General features: G+C 39.7%; 1 protein-coding gene and 1 pseudogene across 12 annotated transcripts in view; one reads left to right on the forward strand and one right to left on the reverse strand.

Moving 5' to 3' along the window:
• Positions 1-26,124, forward strand: part of LOC110982488 (growth factor receptor-bound protein 14-like) — a 185,968-nt gene that overhangs the window by 33,683 nt on the left and 126,161 nt on the right. For 10 of the 12 annotated variants that reach the window (XR_015428220.1, XR_015428223.1, XR_015428221.1 and 7 more), the window contains exons 3-4: positions 11,471-11,829; positions 14,221-14,295. Coding sequence is in view for 8 of the 12 variants with exons in the window: in XM_087148303.1 (XP_087004429.1) it covers positions 11,471-11,829; positions 14,221-14,295 (434 nt within the window). In the remaining 4 variants the exon portion in view is untranslated. The remainder of the gene's footprint in view (positions 1-11,470; positions 11,830-14,220; positions 14,296-26,124) is intronic. The other 2 variants (XM_087148304.1, XM_087148300.1) reach the window with 1 other exon arrangement.
• Positions 1,065-6,182, reverse strand: LOC147796317 (uncharacterized; annotated as a pseudogene).

The raw sequence follows: 26,124 nt of genomic DNA on the forward strand, positions 1-26,124 counted from the left end.
TCATTGAGAATAATAATGCGCTTTTGCCCGTGCATCCATTGCAAAAACGTCTTTCTGTAGCCAAATTGAAAACCCTTGAGGACTCTAAATAAGTTCTAAAGACTTGCAAGTTGTTGTAATTGTTATAGTTGATGTGAGTGAAATAGTTTGATAGTATTCACTGATGTCTGGATCAGGTAGGGTTTTAAACCACTTTAAAATGTTATGTCAACTCTGTTTTTCAGGTTTTTGAAGGACCACTGTTGTATTACTTGCGAGATGATGGGAAAACTGTCGGAAAAATGATTTAATAATACTGCCAACTTCTGTCTAAAAATATACAATAATAATTTTTAACATTTTTGTAAACTGTCTTGCCTATTTTGTAACTTTTTGCATTTTGTAAAAAGTACAGTTGTTTACATTAAAGAATTGGCCCTAGAGAGCAGTTAAGATGAAACATGCTTGTCCACTTGCTGCCGGGTGGAATTTGAAGTTGCATGACATAAAACGGGGGGATTTTCAAGAGTTTCTGTTTTCAAAATTCTTCAAAAAATCATAACTTCATTTACTGGATGTTTACAGCCACACGAATGACTGTCTGGTGACTACTCTAATCTGACAGACAACATCTATTGATGCTCGAGTATTTCAGCCAGGCCTGCCGCCTTGTAAAAAAGAGCCCAAATTATGTAGTGCTATGTAATTTTCTTTTGTTCCCAAAACTGGCACAGTGCGCTGCTGACGTCTTTTTAATAGGGCATCACTGGAGCGCTGGCGCACTTTTGTCCCCAGTGGTAATCCGCTCACGCTGAATGCCACAAACAGTGGTGTAATCTTTCAAAACGATGATGGATTTCCTCCGCTACTGACAACTGAAGAAATGTTGGCAATTCCCAGCAGCTCAGTCTTTTGTTCCAAGTACAGTCTTTTGTTACAAGGCCCAGCTATTTTTTCCGGCTTCGGGCTCCCCAGCTTCGTGTATAAAGCCTACATGTATTTCCCGAAACAAAAGAGATGATGTAAAATACCAGACCATACAATGGTGGGGCAACATATAGCACAGACCTGTGATCCCTCCTCCAACCGCCCTCGGATCTACAATAACAGGAATGGAAAATAAATCAGTACTCCCAACGTGGATGACAATGGTATTAGAGACCTGAAACTGTTTAAGCTCTGCGCTGACAGAGGGGATCCTTGATAAGGTCTTAAATCCCTGCATGCCTCGCCAGGTGAGGAGAACAGATGCAGGATCTGCAAAGCATACTCCCAGCGCAGATGACAGCAGTGTCGCCAATCACCTAGGAATTAGGGGGCCTGCAGAATAAAGCATAAACAAGGACAGAGTAAGAAATGAGAATACAAAGCCAGGGTTTGTAGGCAAAACGTACATGTAGGTGGAACACCAATTACTAGGGAGCTTACAGCTGGGCTGTGCATGCAGAGGAAGGGAGGAGTTTATCTTGCATAATGTATAAATTCACTGCCGGGGAGGTCCAGCGGCCCAATATCTGGATCCTTGGGATTAGGGTCCCATTTAGGGTGGCACAGGTCCCAGCCCAATATGGAAGCTGTGAGGAGTGAAGCCCTGAGGGGCAGCCCTAGCCTCTCCGAGGATTTGCGCAGCATTTGTCTGAATTGGAATGTAGTTAAAGGGGATGAAAGGCAGGCCTGGAAGCAGGGGATGGAAGCAAATGTAATTAGAGACCAGGGCCACAGTGCATGTGGGAGAGCTGAGATGCCTACACATTATCCCTTTCGTCAGTATTGGAGTACCTTAGTCTCGTGACCAGTATAAAATGGTCCCCACCCTCAAACCAGATATCACAAAAATTGAAGATCAGGCCACGTCCGCTGGACTTGCTAGGGGCTTCAACTTCACCAGCACAGAAAAACCAAAAAAATGAAAGTGAAAATACAGCACAGAACATTGCCGCCTTGATGTCGGATTAGGCAATAATGTGCAGTATGTTGCAAGGGCATAGGCTGGGGGTGGGGGGTAGATGCTGTACCCCCTCCTCCTGAGCCAAACCAGCCTACGCCCTGTGTTGCATATTCACGCAAGAAGCTCGGGTGTGATGGGGTATCTTGTGTCGCAGTAGCGGTCTTGGTGGCAGCAACCCTCCCTCATTTTTCAAATGAAAAAATTGTCTGTGGGGTCAGGCCAATTGTTAAGTTTGTGCATGTAAGCAGTAATAGTAGGTATGTACATACCAATTGTAGAGAGGGAGAGATGGGCAATTAATGCAGCCACATGTATGTGGCCACTTGGAGCCGGCCAGAGATGGGGATCCAGCGTGACGCCGGAAGTGGATGAACTGATCCACACCCTTGCTATAAGTTTCCCGAGTACCTCTAGCAAAGGAACCCCCAGGAGTTGAAGGGTTTCTGCATTTATAACTTCCTAAGAAATGGCGTGAATTCCAGCCCATTTTCGCTGCTGAGGGCACAACTCCCTGAAATCAGGAGAACGCATTACAGACATTATAGATACCCAGAATGTGTTTAGCCCTGATGCTGACATTGTGTTTGAAGCATTGCAGGATGAAGAAATGGGCCAGTTTCATGATTTTTTCGCAATTTGATTACTGTTTGATGATAACAGTAACCACAGCCTTATTGCCTGACCAAAGTAGTATCCTTTTCCTAGCAAGCAATTTGCCCCATAGCAGACAGCCACAACAACTGGAAAGAATTCCAACCAAGCAATGCAGTCATCAAGCTACTCCATCAAGAAGCAACGCTGGTCTACATCAACGTAAAGCTCATCAGAGAGTCCAAGCTTCAGCGATGCCAGAGATGACAAGTACAGGGTATGCTGGACAAGATTTTCAGACTATGGTACCACTGCCAAATGGGAAAGCTGAAAACCTCTGCCTTGCTATCAGTGTGCAATACCTCACCAGGCCAGTAATTTAAAAACCCAATCCGCTCTTCTCAGTGCCACACATATTCAGAAAAGATTTTTGTATTAAGTTGGCAAAGAAAAGATCCCCACTCATTAAATAAAAAAAAATGATATGTCTCAATTGGCTCTTGTCAGAGACAAACGCTTGAAAAGAAAAGAGATATCGTGTATTAAGTAGGCAAACCATGAAAAAAAAGTCTCTTTAGTAAAACAAAATGACAACAAAATCCAAAAAAGATAAGATATTGTGGCGGTCGTGCCAACACAATCCCCAGGTCGTCCTCGGCCGACGTCAGCGAGTGGTCTAATCTGAGGTGGCTAAGGGAGCAGGGCCGTTTTGGGGCATTCTACCACCAGGTGCAGCAGGAGAGCAACACATGGGCGCACTGAGGTAGGGGACAGATTGGGACACAGGGGCACCACAGACACAAATTGACACGTCTGCCGAAGTTGACTGTGACTTTATTGAACTCGAACCTCTCAAGGCGCTACAAGTGATACGACCTCCACTGGCCCTGGCAATCCCCTAGACAGGTTTTGATCTACGGGCACAACTTGTTTTACATCCACCAAATTCCCCATAAGCCTACCGCCCCCTGGATGGAGTTCCCCCATATAAACTCGTCCCCAGATGAACTGTACTAACTGTAACTACAGACTTAGGGTGCCCCGGGAAGTGTCTTACTTACGGACACAGCCGAGTACTTCTCCAAGGTGAGAGCAGACGAGAGCTGCACTGCAAACTGGTACAGCGCTGGAACTGCTGTGGCACTGAATGAGAAGGAACTGACAAACTTGGCGCATGATCACACTTGTAAAGTGCAGGCTGCCAGCATGGCGCCAACATCTAGCGCGGCATGTCAGCCCTGGCTGACGTATGGGTACCTGTCCCCTACTGTGGCAACACCCAGCGACCACTCAGCAAATTGCTATTGCATTACAATATTATTTATTACACTCTCACTGAAGCTTCCATAACAAGTTTATTTTATTTAAAAATCAGTGCTCTCAATTTAATGTTGATTTTGTCTTGCTTGCCGTGCTGTTAATCGTGTTATTGGTTCTTTGGATCTCTGTTTTTGGACAAATGCAAACAATATTTTGTTAGCAAATTTGACATGAAATTTCAATGGCAAATACTATAAAGATGGGAGAGGTTATGACTTGACTCAGGTGTGAGATTACACAGGTACGAGTTGACCCAGACACAAGTTGACTCGGGTGCGGTTGACTCCAGTATGAGATGACCCGAATTCCAAGGGACCCCTGAATGCAAAGTCAGAGGTGGAAAAGGTGAACTTTTTGAGGACATATCAGTGAAACTGGGTGAGAAATTTATGAAACCTTCACTTGAGCTCTCGGAGGTGGCAACACCCCAGCCAAAAATGACATACTCGGCAGTGTTATGCTAAATATGAGGCCTATGTAGCACAAAGAAAGAACCAGATCCACGTTGCAGTTAACTTTCACTGTTGTGACTAGAGAGAAGGTGAACGTTTTCCACTTTCCTGACCGATCTGCAAATATTGGTCGAGGACTGCAGTTGTATTGACAAAGACCACATGCTACGTGATGCAGTATTATGCAGTGCCCTGTATTCTAGAAGATAACCACAAGTTTGGAAGAAAAACGTGTGTAAGTGAAGTGTAAAAAGTAAGATCCGATATTCGCCCTCTGCTGTCCACACCAATAGCTGGTTTCCTCCCATTTTTATGTGCAACAAGTGCAGCTCTGGTGTTGATTACCAACTAAAATGTTAATGTACTTATGTTAAGTGCGTGCATGTGGATCTCATCACGGCGTGCGGGGCCGGGGACGTGTCGCTCCGAATCGACATGACTGGTGGAAATTCCGCTTCCTCCGTTATTACATTTTATAAGTATTCTTTATTACAAGTCATTACGCATTAAACTGTATCTCACTTTCATAAACAAACTTTTTAAAACCAAATTCATGTAACAAAACGATACTATGTGCCTTTAAACCGAAGTTATGCATACGGTCGATTGGTGATACATATGTCGAACAGGATGGCAGTTTTCGCATAAGACGAGGTCCGGATAATACAAGCTAATTTTGTAAGTCCCAAGGCCCTCATATTAACGAGAGTCTACTGTGCATCACTCTGCAGCTGTTTGCTATCAGCGCCATTGGACTAACTAAGTTGAGGAGGAATACACATCTGAGAATAGTACCCCGTCTGATGAAGACGTTGCACACCTTATCAGTTCAGTGGGAGACCACACGAGTAGTGAGTGGTAAGTGTAGCTGCTCAGCCCTTCGTGTGCAAATAAACACAGCAGCTGTTCAGAGCATATTGCCGTACCACATTTTCAGAGCCATATGCCCTAACCAGCAGCTGCAGCCGACAGCAGAATTTTGAGTCATTCTCCAACCATCCCTTGCAGATAGAAGGATGCATGACCCTGACAGTTGAGTACAAGGACACGTCCATTCCCGTTCTGTTCTGTGTTGTCCAGGCCAGTCAGAGGCTACCACTTCTTTCCGGAGCAACCAGTCAACAGCTGAGTCTCATACAGCAAATCTACAACATAGATTGCTATCCAGAGCAATAGAAGACAACAGGCACACTCCCCGGGATGTATTCTTTCAAGATTGACCCCAGAGTCAAACCAGTTGTTCATTCCTCAAGGAAACAACCTCTGGCACTGATTTCAGAATCATCAAAACGCTTGAAGAGATGAACAAGACGGTCACATCACCAAAGTTAAAGAGTTGGAGTGGAATTGACACTCCACTACAAGAGCTCACAAGGGAGGAAGTCGAGTTCCATTGGGATAAATCTCAGGAAAAGAGCCTCACTCAGTTATGACAGCTGTGCAGCAGCACACAAGTCCTCACCTACAATGACGTGCAGAAAGACATAGCCATACAGTGTGATGCTAGCAGCTTTGTCCTCGGAGGTGTTCTACTTCAAGGTGACAGACCTATTGCATACACATCCAGAGCTTTGACTGAAACTGAAATGTGCTATGTTTAAATTGAGAAGATGCTAGCCAACATTCACAGCTGTTTGAAGTTCCACCACCAAATATTCGGCAAACCGGTGATGATGGAAACTGACCACAACCATTACAGGCCATATACAGCAAACTCCTCTCGGCACCTATGAGGTTACATGCTAATGAAATTCCAACTGTAAGACCTAACGATGAAATACAAATAAGTACAGAAAAACCTGTTGGTGACACACTAAGCCAAGCAAACTTACCTGACTCCGAGCCAGACATACTGTAAAGCCCATAGCAACCATGACCAACTTCATTGCCATGTTACCAGCATGCTACTCCCAGTTCCAGACACAAACCACTGAAGAACTTAATGAGCTTCACGCCAAGATATTAAAGGGATGGCCAGACACGAAGCACAAAGTCCCTTTCACCATCCATGAATATTGGAGCTCTGGATATGAACTATCTGCAGCTGATGGCATTATCTACTGAGGAATGCATATCTTCATCCCACCGACCATGAGACCAGACATGATGGCACAAATTCATGCCTAACACCTTGGCATCATCAACAGAGCTGCCAATTCTCCTGGATTTTGCAGAAGACTCCCAGAAAATCAGTTGTTCTTCTGCCTCTCGGCACATGTTAGAAATCTCCTGGATTGTCAATTTTTGTGTGCTATTTTAACTTACATGTACCTGTCTTGTTTAGTTGCCACAGTCTGAGTTGTAATAAAAGTTAGCATGAAAATAATTTGTTGTGAATGTGTCTCCACTTTTTTAACTGAAAGTTATGTGTGAGTGCATTATCATAAAAGGAACAGTCCGTGGCGGTGTGCAGCCATACAAATACACACACATTCGAAATTGCACCCATGGGAACAAGGCTAGTCACAGAGGCAGACTCATCGTGTGGTCCAAAATGGGCATAAAAACATGACAAATGTTAAGAAACATCTGCAGAGGTACAGAGAGGAATACAGCAAAGAGTGGCCTTACATACGGAAAGGAGAAATCTTTTGCATTTTGTGTTTATGTAGTTAATGATAGTAATAAGGAACATTTATATTGCGCAGATACTATACAAATATACTCAACTGTGCATAACAATACACATCACTAGCAGAGATGAAAATCAGGTGTTGGAAAAAGCTTCATGAAAGAGATGAGGTTTCAGAACAATCTTGAATGTGTCGACAGATTTAGCATTTCTTACATGAAAGGGCAGTTTGTTCCAAAGCCTAGGAGCAGCACAAATATATGCACGGTCTCCAATAGCTGCCTTAGTTCTAAGATAGGGATCACTAAAGATCAACCTGTCCTGTGAGCTATGAAGACTGTACCTATGTGACTGGTGCAAAGCCATGCAAAGCCTTAAATGTTATCAAAAGTGTTTCAAATGCAGTTCTCTGTTGAATAGGCAACCAATGTAATTTAACCAACAAAGGGGAAATGTGGCAGTATTTAGCAGAGTTACACACAAGTCTGGCACAAGCATTCTGCACCTTTTGTAGCTTTGATATCTGAGAATCGGAAAGTCCATATAATAAACAATTACAATAGTCAACCTTAACAACACTTAATGAATGCTCGAACCAAGGTTTCAGCACAAGTCTGGCTTAAGTATTTCCGAATGTGACGTAGGTTATACAGATGGTAAAATGCACCCCTACAGATATTAGTTATGTGTCGATCCATATTAAGGTGGGAATCAAACTGCACACCCAGGTTTTTCATAGCTGTGGATGGCTGAACTTCAGCAGTTCCAACTGTTATGCTGTCAATGTTTATCTCAGCAAGCTGCTTGGGTGTTTCAACCAGCTAAAACTCTGTTATATTATCACTGAGCATCAGTTCGTTACTAAGCATCCATGAGTGAATGTGAACAATACATTGTTGTAGTGTGGATAGACCTAGGGTCTGTTGATCAGTAGCCGGGTTGAAGGAAATGTAAAGTTGTGTGTCATCGGCATAACAGTGACAAGAGAGTTGAGGAATAGTGTCTCTTAATCATGTGTATCAGGTTACTTGTGTAAGAGTAAAAAGAAGAGGACCCAACCAGGAACCCTGTGGGACACCAGATGAAATACCAAATTTTCTGGAAATTACGTCACCTATGACTGTTTGTTGCTGTCTGCCACTAAGATAAGACTCAATCCGGTGTAGGACAGTTCCGCCCATACCAAAGTGGGTTTGCAGTGTATGCAATAAAATGTTATGATCGAGAGTGTCAAAAGCGGCACTTAAATCTAAAAGGACTAGCAAATTCACCTTTTGCTGGTCCATAGCCATGAGGAGATCACTCTTGATTCTCAGCAGTGCAGTTTCCGTGCTATAAAAGCGTCTGTATGCAGACTGAGTGGCAGGTAGCAACAGATTAGAATAAAGGTGTTGAGAGATTTGTTCTGCAGCAGCACTTTCAACAAGTTTAGAAATGTACTGTACATTGCTGACGGGCCTGAAATTAACAAAGTTCAGCTCAAGTCCTGGTTTCTTGAGCAGAGGACGAACTGCAGCCACTTTCCAGTTGGATGAAAACTCACCATTATCTAGAGGCAAATCATTTTTGTGAGAACAGGTATCAGGGTGTCTGTGCACTCTAAAACAAGCCTTGTTGGAACAGGATAGGGAAGACATGATTTTTTGCTTGATTTTAAATCAAGCTTTTTTACATCACATTCAGACAATGGTTTGAATTCTGTGTAGGCTCTCAGTATTGAACCCCCCTTGTGTAGCTGCATATGTGTCCTTGTCAACTGGAGTCAATTCAATAGTTGCATGAATATTGACAATTTTGTCTTAAAAACTTGCCAAGGTCATCAAAAAAATTAAATTTGACCAAGTTAGAAGGCAAGTCAAAATGCTGTTTTGACATGTTCAACAACTATTTTGTAACATTAAACAATTTCTTTTGATCATTGCCATTATCGTGTATTATGTTTGAATAATACATGCAGCGAGCATTGTTCATCACAAAGATTGTTTTGTTACGAGCCAGTTTATACCTTTCATGATCACAAGGCAACTTTGTTTGGACCCACCGTTTTTCTGCTTTTCTCCTTTCTCTCTTTTCTTTCCTGCTTTCATCAGTAATAGTTGTGATATATTCCAATATATTCTGACACATTGGTTCAGACAAACACCATTGCCAAAGGATTGGCCACATGAGGCATTGGTGAATACTTGTGATCAGTGGATGATGATGAAAACAGTGTCAGAGGAGAGAGGTACATTGCGGCATGTTTATTTGAGCACAATTTACCGATAGTCTCATCCCACCACGTCAGCCCTCTATTTTGGCAAATGTTTCCCCATTCAAACATAGATGAAAAATATAGCTGTGCTCGTTCGAAAACGGTGGCAATCGTAAATGTGATGAGTAAAAATACAGCTTCCATAGCTTCCACAGTCTGTAGGTTTTCTTAAATATAAAAAAAATTTTTTTGCATGCTTCAGTATCATTAAATAAGTGATTGATTCATACTCAATTTATTTTAGGCTAGATTTAGTATACTAGAACACTACAGTGACTTTCAAGTATAGTTAGCATACATTATTCTTGTTTCTGCCCTTGTTTTGTAACGTGTGACGTCAAACTTTACAGAAAAAAAGGGAGATGGCACATATGGTGCACCGTAACCATCAACACCACCTGAGTAAGCACTGGGAACAGAGTGTTTTTAATATACAGTAGTCAGTGTTAGGGCAAAGTCCGCAGTAAAAATGATTACATTATGCTTTGCCTGTGTGATGAGCTGCAATCATACCTGCTTTGTGCAAAAGTAGTATAGTGTTCTGTGACGGAATGAATAATTCAATGATGCATGACTGATGACCAACCAATTGGATTATGGAGATTCACTCAGGTGCTGTGTTCAAGCTTTTAGTAAAGAAGTATCACAATAGCAAGGCGACTGGTCTGGGATATTTCAAAATGTTATCATTTTAGATACAGTAAATAAACACAGGTTTGGATCTGAACAGTTCTGAATGCCATATGAAGTGTAATTTGGTGAGAAACCCTCATTTTTGATACCAATAAAGGGAAATCTGACTTTTAGCACATTAATATGAAAGTAGTTCTGACAGATAATTATATCTGTCAAAACTACTTTTATTTATACCAAATTTGCTGTATGTGTTGGTATACAGCCCCTTTTGTAGGCAAATCCTGTAGTTGAGTTTTTATATTTATATAATTTGTACTCCCTAAATGAAAGATTTATGGGAAAATGGATGGTGGAAACACAATCAATGTCACAAAGTGTAATATTTGGACTCACAAGGCTTAAGGAAATCAAACTTACATATATGTTTAAAATGGCACTTATTTTGTAATGTACGTAATTCCATTTGTTATAGCAACACCTTGAATGTGTTTTTAATAATTTTTTCATTGCTAACCTTATATGCACATTGCTTTCGGATCCAAAATTATGAGGTAAGTAAGGCTGAATTTGCGACCATTTTGTAATTGTCAAGGCGGCAAGTATCTTTTATGAAAAGTATGTTATGATACTGATATGATACCAGAAAAAAGGGTTTGCCACCAAAATGACTTTATTTAGGTGGTAGATGACAACCATGGTGATAAGAAGTTACATGTATACACAGTTCTCTTCGAATCAAAAACATGGTATTTACCATCCAATAGTGTGATGCTCAGGTCCAACATTCTGAAATGCAAAATGGAAGCCACCATCTGATAAGAGTATGTCATCGGAAACTGCTTTAAACCTGTATGATTTGTATTTGTTAAAATCAAAGACCCAGGTTATCCACCCAAATGAAGTGTCCGTGGCATTCAAGTCCAATGTTCATTTTTAAATATTAGTGGTTTCCACTAGGAATATGACATGTATGTTTATAATGTGTTACATTCAGATTCCATGCAATGGTGTCAGAAACAGGGTTTGCCACCAAAATGGACTTCATATTATATTCAGGCCCAAAGTTGTTTGCAAATCAGGTCTGAGTTAGTGGCCCTTTTGAAATCCAAAATAGCAGTTACAGTACACGAACCTCAAATTTTATATTTAACTGTGGTTTGCCTTTAGATCTAGTTGCTGATTAATGTAGAGTCAATATTTGACCTGTCACCACCCCCGTCACTACAAAAACGAGGTGAAAGTCAGAATTTTCAAAAACTGAGATATTGGTATTTTTAATTCAGCATAAAGAGAGCTTTCCAATGGCATTCACATGGAACACTTGGGGTAAAAGTGTAAGGTGATGATGTGGCACTATTCTGGCAGTTTTGCATCTTTGTTCTCAACGTTGTTTCAACATTTCTGACCAGGCACGAATAATGCTATCGTCTGCTGAGAAAATGACATTTTTAAATATGTGATTCTGCAAAATACTTAGAATTAAATAGGATACAGGCTACTCTTTCCAAATATTACCAAAACCCCAAAATTGACCTCCACTTCAGTATAACTTGGAACACTCAGAATAGAAAAGAGTGGGAAGCAACTTTATTCTCATTTTGTCGTGACAGGTCACATATTACCTTTTCAACAACTTAATTCAAAAGTCCCGAATTACCAAATATTGAGTATGGTTTTTGGCATTTCAGTTGAAATTGCGTCTTAATATCTTCTTATAGATGATGTCGACCTGGATGCATTGATCAATGATATGAACACTTTCCCTGCCTATAATGAAGAGCGCCCTCTGTTGGAAAGCATGGAGAACTTGAGCCACCTTCAAGATAGTAGCAGCTATGAATTCTGTTCCAAGAGTGCAAGCCAGAGTGCACTAAATGTGGGTCGTACTATTCCCAAGCCCAAGCTAGACTGGACTTGGAGGAGCAAGTCCACATCAGGCACACCTGTGGTAGAGCATGCCAAGCTAAAACTCAGTACGTCACTTCCAGAGAGACGAGAGCAAAAGGAAGTGGCTGGGGATGATGAGGTACCCAATCCATTTCCAGGCTTGAAGACCATGGGAGTAGGCTCAGCTGTGGTTAGTAACAATAGACCTATGTAGCATATCTAAGGGGTATCCACAGGCTCATTTACAAAAGAATGTTTAAATGTCTGGTATATCTATGAACATGGTAAGAGGCCCTATTTGATGCAGCATTGAGCGCGAGATCAGTTTGTGTACACATAAAGTTTAAGTGTTTTTCTAATGTTTAACTTTAATTTCCCAGGATGCGCAAAATCATATTCATAAATATCTGAGACAGTTTTCCCAATCGTATTTGTTGAGAGCCTATCACAAGGTCTGTCTTGAACAGTTGATAAAGCACCAGCCAGCAATAAAAATTGTCCCTGAACAATGAAATACATCTGTACATGTAATTTTATTTCTGCCCCGCATTCAGTACTTGGGGTGATGTCATAATCTCAAAATCGTTTGTTTTCTATTCAAAAATCTAACATGTTTCCCCAAAAGTCTCAGGGAAAGCTCAGGGAAATTTTTTGGTAATTTTAAACCACTTCCAAATGAATTGTCATTGGAAACCTTACATGGCCATGCATGGGATGTACTAAATATAGATTTTATGCCCGAGCCAAAAATGTTGATGTAAGACGTCATAATTTAGATTTTTTTTCTTAATCATAGAAGATACTTTGTTTTACAAAAGTTGGGATTTGAATCCTCAGAAAATTGGGGGTGAGAAGAATATTATTTTGAAATGATTGTTAAAGAGCAACCCCAATGGTGGTGGAAAAAATGAGAAATACATTTTAATATACTCGCACGTTATCTAAGCATTAAGTTATATGTAAGTGGCATTGTGACTTCTGAATAAATAGTAATAATGTGAGCTGCAGGTTTTTCAAAAACTTTCCACGTTTGTACCATTGGTGGCGCCACGTAGAAATGCTTTTTTGATACGTACCACTGTGGAAACCTAAAAACGTCATGACCTCGCAGAACCTGGTTGCATGGATGTGTTTTCATACAAGGGCCCACATGCCTGAGCTGCACGACCTAGCCTGACACTTTTTTAAATAAAATAACAACAAAAACATTGAAAACATCTGTCCTTCTCTGTGAACTTGCCAAGCCGTATTTATCAAATGATCTTGGTCTCCTTCACCGCCTCGTTCACCAGTTGTGGCCCCAGTCAACCAGTGGGTGGGCAATGGGTTCGGTAAGGCTCTGTGCCTTGGACATGGGACGGTGTATAACTAACTACACATGCATTACAATACAACATGTAATTATGTGCACTGACATGACCGCACCAGCTCGGTGCATACATGCACCAGCTGGAGAACCATTTCCACGGTGCTACGACGACAAAATCCTGGAAAATCTGTTTTCATGAGATGTAAATGAAGCAGTGATGACACACTCCTTTCGCGAAAGCTAGCCATCGCGCTTGGCAGAAATGGGTATTAAAAGTGATTTTTTTTAAACCAAAAATATTGCTGAATCTGGGTTTATGTGGTATAGATGTCTATAATGGAATCCAAGTAAACATACTGCAGCCAGATTCCATATTTTGTTCCACCGTTGGGGTTGCTCTTTCAATAATTTGTAATTGAAACCTTTAAAAAGAGCTGTAAATGTTTACTTTCTGACTGAGCTTGAAAAGTTAAGATGAACTGCAAGCATGCCCGTGCACCAACATATATGGCTGTTTAATGTGCCTCTTGGTTGAAAAAGAAATAACCCAAATTATCAAAGCAAGTCATTTCCAAATTTCACAATTGTCAGGTTAATTTGATGGCCTATCCATCCATTTTGTTTAAATACAATGCACAGGTGTTAACAAATATTTTCAGAACACATTTTAATTTTCTTGCCGAGCAACTCTTTGGACTTCTAATGCCAATAACGGCTATTGCATTTTTCTCTCATGTAAATCGGGTGAAGGCAGAAGCAAATTATTTGACGGTGGACTGTGGACTACTGTGGACTGTGAACATGAACAGGAAAAAAATTGCAAAAAGTGGTGAAAGGGCAAAATTTGTGAATAAAAAAATCAGGATTTTTGCTGAATTTTGCGTTATAGTACTTGTTCATTATTAAAATTGCAGGGTGTAGGCCGGTTTGTACATGTACTTTATATTTAAAAGTCAACACTTCCCTCTCTGATATAGGGATGGGGAAATGAGAAAGACCCTTGGGTGGCTGTTCTCCTTGTTACCATTAAATATGACAACAAGAGGCATACACTTATGTTTAGACGTGTGATTGTGGACACGTGTGATTATTGACATTTCAAAGGGGGGGATGGGGAAGGAGGCACCTTTCAAAGCTACATTTGTACATGTTAATGTAATTGTTTTTGTAGGATTCAACTTCCAAACAGATTTTGTATTCTATTACAGTAATTGATGGCTTTGAGTACTTATGTTATATATTTAAATATGTTTTGGATTTTTCACCCTTTAGGAGAACTTGTACATTGCACAGAAAAGCAAGGACAAGTTAAGTCTGACAAACGGGGACCAGAGTGAAGTGCCTCAGGTAACATCAATTCGTAAATTAAAACTCAAACATCAGTTTTGCATAAGTTAAGATGCCTTAGGCAAACTTATCTTTTTTCAGAGTTGAGATTTTTTTTAAAGGAGGCTGTGTTAGAAGCTGCAATATACAGTACATGTATGTGAAAAAGAAAATGCAGTTCTGAACTGAGATCTTCAACTGTCCTGTGTCAGTGCCTTATGCATATTGTGCATATAAAGTGAACAAATGGTGCCTTGCCTCATGACAACAATGACGTCAATGTCATCTGGCTATAAAGTGTGGTATAGCTTCCCTCTCTCCCCTTTTTAAAAATCTCTGATGGTTGGTTTTATTCCCCAGTTTGTTATCTCCCTTATGGCATGGTTGGTTAGTGAGTTAAAGGAACCGGGAAATTAATTTTTCTTAGAATCACTTTTTGTGTACATGTATCTCTGTACTCTTTTGCCATATGTGAAGACTGTTTGACATCTTGTTTGAGTTTCTTTAACTGAACGGTGCACTTTTTCAAACATTAAAACTTGACCAAGCATTTCTGGACAAGTTAGGTCGCTTTTACTTTGATGTACATGTAAATCCAGGAAGGCATGGTTCAGGTTGCATGGTTTCATGCTAAAATTGTGAATCCCAAATTTGCTATCTGGGAACATTTCTGTGAGAAGGATTTTTGCTGGATTATTGTCATATACTTACACAGCAATAAACTGCCAAAGAAAATAAAAACTGCCGCAGCAGTGTTTTTTTTTTCTGTGCACAAATCAGTGTAACATTGAGATTCAGTGCCTTGGATGACATCATAGTTCTGCTCATGAAAATGCAAATATGCATTAGCTAAAACTAAAAAGCATCAAAATATGGGTTAAATTACAAGACAAAAACTTAAAATCAAGTTAATTTAAACCCAAAGCTGCAATTTTAAGGGTTTTTAGAAAATTTATAAAAATATTTCTATTTCTTGGTTCCTCACCACTGTGGTCATGGGTTTGATTCCTGGTCTTGGCTTTGTGTGAGTTGTTCATTACTCTCTGGTTTCCCTGCCTCTCCAAAAATAAATACTTATGTATACATTCTCTTGGTGCACTCTATGGGAACATGTGGATTATACAATGTATAGCAGCTTCCTGCAGCACCTTTACATGCTTTTTGTTCAATCACATTGTAGATCTAATTTAGTGTGTCTTTATGTGCTGAGAATTCATATCATGAAATTAATAAGTCTACTGCCTGCAACCTACACTGATTACCAATACATACTATATGCATTATTTCCTAGTCCATTACCCCATTCACAAAGTTCTCGATCACCCGGCAGTGCGCCCTGACTCGCTCATCAACTCCCACACAATTAGCAGCCGCTATGATGTTCTTTTTTTTTAAACGCCTTTACTAACAGACGTATTTATGTCCAGCTGTGATTTTTTTTAAATTTTTGTTGGCTTTTCTGCGTAGTTATGGAAAAGCCTTTCGTTTTGTTCTGATTTTCTTTTTTACTTTTTCACAACTTAGCGAAAAAGACATGCTTTTTGTCTCATTTTCTGCTTTTTCGCAGCTTAGCGAAAGAGACATTCTTTTTCTTCTTTTTTTTTCTTCCTTCTTCCTCTTCTGCTCAAAAGTCCAATTTTTGTATCAGGGTCTATGTTGCATGTAACTTTGATGATAATTGAAGTTGGCTAAATTAGCAAAATGGTGCCTGGAAAACATGTACAAAGTCAATGTGCTAAAAACCCCTATACAGAAAAACAGCTCCTTTTAACTCATGTCATGTGAATTGCGTTTAAACTGGACAAAAAACTATGAAATATTACTTGATATTTTGACTCTTGAGTTTATTTGTAATCGAACAAAAGGGAAAATTTTGTCTGATTTCTCTTTCATTCTGGTAGTAATTCTCAGTCGAAGTTGAGGACTATTAAAGTCATTAGTGTTAAGTAGAAAAACGTGAACAAACCCTATGGCAAAAATTTGAAATTAAACATCCACGCGACAAGTCCAAGCACCTGGCTCTGGAGGAAGAGATTTCAGCATTACTATGCAAACGAGCCATCATGCCGGTGCACCCACCAGCTTCCTCTCATCATTTATCTTGATAACCAAGAAAGAACTGGGAAAATGGCGACCAATAATCAACTTGAAACTGCTCAACAAGTTCATCAAGCCAAGACAGTTTCAGATGGAGACCTTGAGCGTGGTCCTACACTCCCTACCAGTCCCGTGCTGGGCCACCTCCATAGATCTACGGGAAGCGTATCTCCATGTTCCGATACACAAGCAGGAACCCCAAGGGTCTTCACCAGGATCACCAAGACTCTTGCTGCAAAATTCAGAGGCCTATATCTCCTGAAATACATGCCTGATCAGGATGAAACTTTTTGGATATTTCAAAAGGAATGTACCAAAGACAAAAATGGACAATTTGTGATGATGACGTCATCTGGTACCAAGTCATGTGACTTTAAATGCACACTCTTGAAAGCCCTATATCTCCTGAAGTACATGTACGTATCCAATCTTGTTGAAACTTTGCAAATAATTAGAAAGGGCAGCAATATAGACAAAAATTGCCCCCATGTGATGATCATGTCGTCAGGTGGCAAGTCATGTGACATTAAATATGCACTCTTAAAGCCCTATATCTCCTGAAGTACGTGTCCCATTGGGTCGAAACTATGCAGATAACTAGAAAAGAAGGGGTTATATATGAAAATTGACCACATGTGATGATGATCTCATCAAGTAAGAAGTCACGTGACATTTAAAGGTGCAGTGTTTAAAGCCCCAATATCTCCCAGAGGCCATATGCGATTGAACTTTCCAGATCGTTGGACGAAAATAATGTGACATTTAATGCACAAATGCACATATTCCATCTGGATTAATTTTCGCAGATAATTAGAAAAGAGAAATGTTATAGATGAACATTGACCTTGTGATGACAATTCACATGACATTAATACATGTACATATATTGCATTCTTTGAAGAGCTATATCTCCTGAAAGACATGTCTGATCAGGTTGAAACTTTAAAGATACATGTATCTAGATGTAGATCTGTGATAGACAAAAATTTACTTCATGGGATGATGACGTCCTTTACAGCCCTGTATTTCGTAAAGTAAACATTGCAGCAGGCTCAGGGTGAAAATTTGCAGATACATGTATCTTTAAGGGGATGTGTATTAGACAAATTTTTTTTTATTAATTCTCTCCCAAAAAGCATACATATTTTTGGTTCCAAAATAAATATGTATGCAGATGACACTGTTTTGCTGTTTGACGGAACATCCTCCACGATCATCCACAATGTGGAAGCTGGCCTGGAACAAATTAGCTTATGGCTACAGAATCACAAGTTAACATTGAATGTGTGTAGTATGCGCGGGGTTGCGCTGATGGGTGCTATACCGATGACACATAGTACATCACAGTCGAACAAAACTCAGAGAATGGCAGTTCAGACCTTCAGGAAGTTGCTGATTTATTTACATGATCTTATTCAGATTCCATATCAAATCATCACATTCATGTTCCAGGGGAGAAGGCAAGTAAGGCTGCACCAGCTGTTACTCTACTCCATTCCGAAAATGGAATCGGGAAAAAGAGACCAAAAACTTTTCCCTTCTCTCTCCCCAGCTAGCTACACGTCAACTCCCCTCATATCAACTTCAAGACATCACGCACGTCATGCATGCTCTATACATGTACATGTCACACAAAAGCCAAAGGTCAAACAGAAATGGCACGTACCCCTCCACTGCATGGATACAAGGTCTATTTTTTGAAACGGTATGTATACACGTACATAGCTGCCAGCGCGGTTAACTTTGGGCATTAAACTTTTCCAAGAGACGAGCGCCCTCTATTGGTCATATTTGTGAATTATGGGGCAAAATCAGATCTAATCGTTCCCCTACATGTGGACAAAACAAAGTTTATGATATTTGGTACACAATCTCGATTGTCTTGTCTTGATGACCTAACGATTTCACTGGAAGATGAAATGATTGAACGTGGGTATATAACTATCTATGCGTCATATTGGACGAAAATATGTTGTGGCCTAATCACGTAGACTACATTGCTAAGAAAATCTCTCAAAAGTGGGGATTTTTCAGACATTCTGCCAAACCCAACATCCCCACCTCCACTTTTAAAGTCTTAAGTACTGCTATGGTTCTGCCGTTATTCGATTATTGTAGCATTGTGTGGTCTGGGTGTGGATGCACGAAAACTGAGAAGCTGGTAAAGTTATACAGTCGCCTCGCCAGATTGATTCTAGATGCTAATTCCAGATCACACGTTGCAAAACTGTATGAGGCTCTGTCGTGGTTGACACTTCCCCAACGCTAGCATAATCACAGAATGTATGAGGTAGACAAGTGTGTTAAAGGATTGACCCCGAAATGATTGTCGGCTAATTTTAACGCACCTGTGCATAAGGTCAGCACCCGGTCATTATCTAATGGCTCTCTTAGCATCTTATTTACACCTAAGTCTAACGCAGGTAAATGTACCTTCCAGTGTCCAGGGGTATTGGGATGGAACCAACTAAAAACTTCTCAAAGACAGGCCAAACACTTTCTATTTTTAAATCACTTTTAACTTAACACCGAATGTATGTGTTTATTTATGTTCATTTTCAATATTTTATATTGTTTCCGATCAAATTTATTATTAGTTGTTTTACTTTATTATTATTTTATGTAGTTTTAGTTGGGCTTCCCCTTGTTTCTAAGGGGCACCTCTATATAGCCTACTTTTGCCATTTGTGGAACCTTTTCTTTTCTTTTTATGATTAATTTAATTATCAATCAAATCAAATCGTAGCCAATGTATTATGCTTACCTTCTGGGTGACTTCACTATTATTATACTTTAGTTTTATCATGTTATATTCTATTATATTTTAACAGTTTTTATGTTCAATTTTAACCTTATTTTATGGATCAATTTTAATGAGCATATTTTTGTCGTATTTTTTTGTTGATTTTGTTTCTATATATAAACAGGGCCCTTAGGAATAGCAGTTCTTTTCATAACTGATAAAAACAGATAAAAATAACAAAATTGACGTCATCAGATGAAAAGTCACGTGACATTAAATATGCATCATTTAAAGCTCTATATCTCTTGTAGTACATATCCCAGCTGGTTGAAACTTTGCAGATATCTATAAGGGGGTGTGTGATAGACAAAAATTGACCTCATGGGATCATGACGTCATAGGTCAACAAGTCACATGACATTAAAAGTGCATTCTTTAAAGCCATATAACCCCAAAAGTACATGTCCCAGCAGATATGCAATCAGGAGGGTCCCGAAACAGCTCTGTGTTTGTCCACAAACACATCTCATTGGCTTTTCCGCAAGTTGTAGAAAAGGCATTCTTTTTGTTCTGATTTTTTTTTCTTCTTCTTCCTCTTCTTCTTCTCCCCAAAAGGCTATTTAATGTGTGCATGTTTTTTCTGGCCACCAATTTAGTGCCTAAACAACTTCTGAATGTCATTAAACTTAAACCAATGAAGGACCCGTACGCATAGATGTGCATGGAAGCATGACGTCATGATGATGTCATGATGACGTCATCAAGTGATTTTTTAATAGATTTTTCAATATTTTTTTTGGCCCATTCACTTTGTATACGTTTTTGAGGCACAGTTTTGGTCACTTAGCAATCTTCAATCATTATCAAACTTACACCCAATGACGACCCACATCCAAAGTATTTTCCAAATTGATGACGTCATCATGACCTCATCATATGATTTGTTATGCATTTTTAAATCTTTAATTTTCCCCATAGACTTTGTAAATAGATTTCAAGTTGCAATATTTTCAGCTAGCAGACTTGAATCGATCTAAAAGTTAATCCAAGCACATGATCAGGCAAATATTCTACCAAAATAGTGACGTCATGATGAAGTCATCATGTAAATTATTTTGAAATGTTCAATCTTTATTTTTTCCCATAGCTTTTTGTACACAGATTTGAAACGGCTACATTTACTAAACTACGCGTCCGATCGGGTTGAAACCTTGCATGTATCCACAAAGGGATGTGTTTGAGATGAAAACGGGCATGATGTGTTGACAATGTCATCACGTGACAGGCACATGACATTGAAGGGGCGCTCTTTAAAGCATTACATTTCCTAAACAGAGTCCCTATTGCTTTGAAACCTTGCGTTTATCTTGAAAGGGACGTGTTATAGATGAAAAGTGACATTATGTAATGATGCCGTAACCACATGACCATGCAATCACGTGACATTAAAGGGGCATTCACTAAGTGTTCTTTCTAAACTACATATATGTAATTGGGTTAATCGAAAGCTCTCATTTACACGTTTTTAAAAAGTGTTACAGACCTAAACCAACATGATGTGCCGATGATGTCATCATTTGACTGGTCACATGCCATTAAAGGGTATTCTAAAAATAACTACATCTCCTAAGCTACATACCTGATCAGGCTGAAGCAGTTAATTTGAGAAGTTTGTAGTTGTGGACGATGTGGAAAAATTGGCCTACATTATAACAAGTGTTAGGACGGGTCACTTTCTGATTGACCAATTCAGAATTTTACATACTTCTTAGATCTGTATCGGCAACCAGGTCCCTCATCGGTTATTAACGACAAGTTTATACACGCTCCACCACACTTTTATTCCCTTATTATTAAAATCACTATATCTTCCAAACTACATGTCAGATTCGGCTGAAACCTTTCATCTATTGTATCTATAAATGCAAATGTTTTAGTCAAAAACTCACACGATTTGCAGATGACATCATCATATGATCAGTCACATGAACATCATCACTATATTACATAAACCAAAGTTACACTGATAAAACATTCTCTGTTGAACATTCGTTTTAAATTATATTCACTGACTAATTTTTTGCCTTTACTTTTCCAGTATACACAAATTGTTCAAAATTGCAAAACAATGCGAAAAAGCCCTCTGTTCTGTTGGCAAACAGACAGATAAGCTCTAGTTTTTCTTCCTTCTTCTTCCTCTTCTGACAAAAAGTCCATTTGTTATGTGCAAGTTTTTTTCTAGCCACGACTTTGGTCTGTTAGCATCTTTGGATCTTCATCAAACTGATGGTCCTAGAACAATGATGTCATGATAACGTTGTCAAGTGATTTATCATTGATTTTTCAATATTTATTTGAACCCTTTGACTTTGTACACATTTTTGAGACATCATTTTGGTTACTCAGCTGTCTTCAATGGTTATCAAAGTCATACCAAGGAAGGAACTCGAGACAAAGATAATACTGAAATGATGATGTCATCAAGTGATTTATTATTGATTTTTCAAAGTTTTTATTTCAGCCCCATTGACTCTGTACACGTTTTGAAACCAATTGACTTTGTACATACATACAAGTGTTGCCTAAGCGTTTGCATGCGCATGTCCATTGCGCTAACAGCTGATCTGCTCGATCGGTCTATGCAAGCGTTCACACAGTCTTATTGCATTAATTCGCTCAAAAGTTGTGAAAAAATTGTTGCAAAATATCAAGAGAAATGAACTCTGAGATTTTGTGTCATCAGGCCTCAACCAATTGCTTAAAGCAGTACTCAACACCAATCATCGATGCATGTATCGACCATTTGCGCGGTACCTCACATCAACACATGGATTCAATCGGGAAGACGTTTTCAACAGGCCCATGTGTTTTCTTAGGACCTCTTCATGCTCTTGGGACCTCTCGGACCTGAAATTGCACGAGTTGAGTTCTTAATGGACTTTGCTTGATCAGAGGATTCCAAGGTAATCCCACGAAAGCTGAACTGAAACCAAATTCATGAACCGGTGGAAGAAATTGCACAAGGAGTTGACACCGAATAGGCATGATCACTCGTGAGCATGGGTTCACCGAGCCCATGCTATGCTTGCCGAGCCCAACAAGCAGACGTACCTGCGGCACGGCAGGGAGCTGGGTTTGGAAGCTGGCCTTGGATGAAGTGCTAGAACCGGTAGGCAAAACATTCTCAATTGCAACTTTTTGGCTGCTCTTTCTGTGCTCTGTAGCTCCGTACAGTGATGTTAGGGGAAAGAGAACTGACCCAAATTAGCTCTGAATTTGCACTGACACAACTTGAACTCTAAAAAGGGCCTGTTTTTAGCATTTTGATATGGTCACCCCGATCATGTCCAAATGATAAAAAGGTGATTAACAGTGATTATGTATGTCATACTTGTTCAGCAGAATCCAGACATCAACTTCCACATATTCATTAACTCCCTCCTGAGTAGATGTATTTTTTCAAAGACAAATCTAATCCGGATGGAGCACAATACATACTTGTACATTTTCAGACATTTCACAGGGGTGCTGAACATAGGCATGGAACTGACTAAAGTCCCTCAAAACACTCACAGTGCATTCTTTATTTCATATCTATGACCTCCTCCCCCGAGGAAAAACCCATGCCATTATGGGTTCATGGTAAATATCCAAGCATGTATGAAATTTGAATGTAGACCTATAATTATTTTTGTAAGCTGTTTATACAGAATAATTGAATTTCCTTATTTGTTTTGTGTGTATAGGTATCCTTCATACTGCAGCTGGAGTGGAAGCTGGAGAATGGAGATAAATCTGTTTTCCATGTTATTTCTGAATATTGGAATTCAACGTAACTGCAGTTACAGGCAGATATTAGAGGCACGAGTACCAACGATAAAGGAAGCTGCGTGCAATAAAGCACGGAAATTAACAGGTGATAGGGAAAAGGCCCACTGTAGCATTGACATCCAGACAGATTGCCAGTCATTAATCAGTTTGTGTGTGTGGGGGGGTGACATCCATGTACCATCATGCCCGGTCCCCCACTCTAACATTCGGGTCCCCATGTACTCCCCATTTAGTGAGAACCCAAGGTTGCTATACCAATGAATGCGTACATGTGTACATGTACGCCTTTTTTTTTTTCAAGTTCTGACACAAGTTTTGCCATGCATCAACACAGAAACTGCTGCACCTGTAATATTTAAATGTTTTCCTTTTGCAATGATACAAATGTTCACCACCACAGACATAAGGGCAGTCTTCACACATGTCCCTGGTATTGTTGATATGGAAGTGCAGTTGAAGCAGGACGGATCCTGAGAAGGGTGGGAACAGCTTCTTCAAAATATTCATAGCAAGACTGCAACCGACAGGAAGTGAGATTTACTTGTACATGTAACCACTATAATTTATTGAAAGACAGTGGCAAATATAGTTCAAACTGGTTTTGGCAGAATTGTGCAAAGTTATCAGTGAAAAGATATTTTCAACTGGTCCCCATGTCATTTGAAGTCTCTGCAGATCTTCAGAACAGAAAGAAGTTGGCAGGTTTAATATTATACACTTCAGAAAAATGCCCTAAAACATGAAGGCAGTGTGTTTCCTTCATTGTTTCAAAACGCCCAATGTGCATATTTCTTGTTATTCCCCCAAGACAAAACCATGTTATTACTAGTTCACTGTGTTTGATTATCTACGTGTTGATATCAGCTGAATATTTCAATTTCCTTATTTGTTTCTTGTGTATAGACATCCTTCATGCTGCTGCTGAAGTGAAAGCTACAGATGATAGTTCTCCATGTTTGGAATTCAGCATCACTGCAGTACATGTAGATCAGATGCACAGCTACCTACAATAAAGGAAGGTGCTGTACAACGAAGCAAAGAAATTAAAAGGTAATGGTGAAAAGGCTTACTGTTGCACTGACATATAGATTGCCAGTTTTGATTACTGCAGTCATGAAGCAAAGTTTGTGAGTTTGTTTTTGCATTCAATTGGGAAACCTAAATAAGTCCCCGATTCACAGAGCATCCCAGATTGCCATTTGTGTACAAAACGTATGGTTCGTCTTCTAAAAAAAGTTCAAGTACAAACAAACAAGGAACAATAGGGGCTCCTCATTGTACGCACTTGTGGGTGTGGATGTGAGTTAGTTTCTGCATTCAATTGGGGACCCTGAACAATAGAGGACAATAAGGTCCCCGATTGACAGAGGATCCCCGATTGACAACTGTGTACAAAACATATGGGTGGTCTTCTAAAAAAGTTAGTATACAAACAAAAGAGGAACTATAGGGGGTCCCCAGTTGCAGGCAAATACACACTTGTGTGTGTGTGTGGGGGGCATCCATGGACCGCCATCATAAATGGTTCCCTCATCAGTACCCACTTGCCCAGTCCCCCACTTTAACATTCAGGTCCCAACGTACTCCCCATTCAGCGAGAACCGAAGGTTGCTCTATGTCAGTGATTTGTATTTTTGCTCAAGTTTTGGCATCAGTTTTCCTTTTACAATGATGCAGATTGTAATCAGCGCAGACATGAATATGGTCTTCATCAAAGTACTCATAACAAGATTATCTGAAAACTGCAACTGACAGGAAATTATTTGCTTTGCGTTATAGGTATCCTTCACACTGCTGCTGAAGTGACAAGAGATAAATCTATTCTCTACGATGTCGGTTTAAGGGATTGGAATGCAATGTCACTCTGTGGTGCATATCAGAAGCACGGCTACCCAAGATGAAGGAAGCTGTTGGACAGCCAAGCAAGGAAGAGAACAAGGTAATTAATGGTTAGAAGGCCTGCTGTTGGATATTGACACACAAGAGCTGGCCAGTTTGGTGAATACAGTTGTGAAGCAAAGACAGGAGGGGCACCCATGCATGTACTGATGCAATCACTAAATGATCAACATCCATGTGTCCAGTCTACCACTGTAACATTCCTACTCATATGTAGCCAAGTGATATCAAAAGTGCTGAAAGTTCTTACACCTTTTTTCCATTCATTGACACATAACTGACACACAACGAATAAATATTTCCCTTTTTTTTAGATGACGCAGAGGAATGTTTACCAGCATCATACGTGAAGGAAGTCTTTGGACATGTTGCTGTGATTGATGGAAATGCAATTTGTACCAAGACTGGTCTACAGAAGGACTTCATTAAAATATCGTGATATCTGAAAAAACAAAAATGCAACCAATAGGACATGAGATATGCATGTGTACATGTCCCTGGAATATTTTTTCAAGATTTCTGCAGAAATTGTGAACACATGGAACTGGGTTCGGAAGCAGTATCCGAAGTTTTCAAAAGTCACAAGTTCCTGATATTTTAAACCTGTTCCCAAGTCTTCTTAAGTATGTATGGCATAAAAAATTTCACGGGTCGTGAAATCCCCTAAGTACAAATGCAGATTTCTTTATTTTCTGTTATAAATAGTGAGGACACTTTTAACATTCTTCAACTCTCAATTTCATTGTTTAATATTTCGAGTGTAGTTCTTAACAAATTCCATAATCAGAGTTTGTGCTGCTGTGCACTCGCAGATACCTGTTAAAAGTAATCATTTGTGCAGTTACTTTCAATAGGAAATAAGATGTACTTTTGAAAGAATTGTGTGAAACTGATGTTCGCATTATTTTTCTTGCTGTCTTTGAAAGCGACGTTTCTTCGTTTGTGTATTTCGATAGCCCTAACAGTCCCAAATCCTCTGGTGTTAAGATGATTTTATATGGTCACTTTTGCAAATTTGTACACCGTACTGTAGCAATTCCTCGTTCCGGCAATCAAATCCCTCACAAGAAAACTGATGTGTGCCCTCACTTGATGAAAATCTACATTTTGTATTAACTGACTGATAATTTCCCTACGTTTGACCTTATTTTCGACAGGGATGAGGCACAAAAGTACGGAGTAGATTGAATGAAGCATTCGCATTTGAAATAACTATTCGCTAAATCATTTGTTGTCCATTATTCTTTCAAGTAGGCAAGTGAAACGTGTTTGTATCTGAG

Source organism: Acanthaster planci, linkage group LG17 (assembly GCF_054643075.1).
Source record: "Acanthaster planci isolate LZ-2023a linkage group LG17, COTS_SCS, whole genome shotgun sequence".
In the NCBI taxonomy this organism is placed as follows: domain Eukaryota; kingdom Metazoa; phylum Echinodermata; class Asteroidea; order Valvatida; family Acanthasteridae; genus Acanthaster; species Acanthaster planci.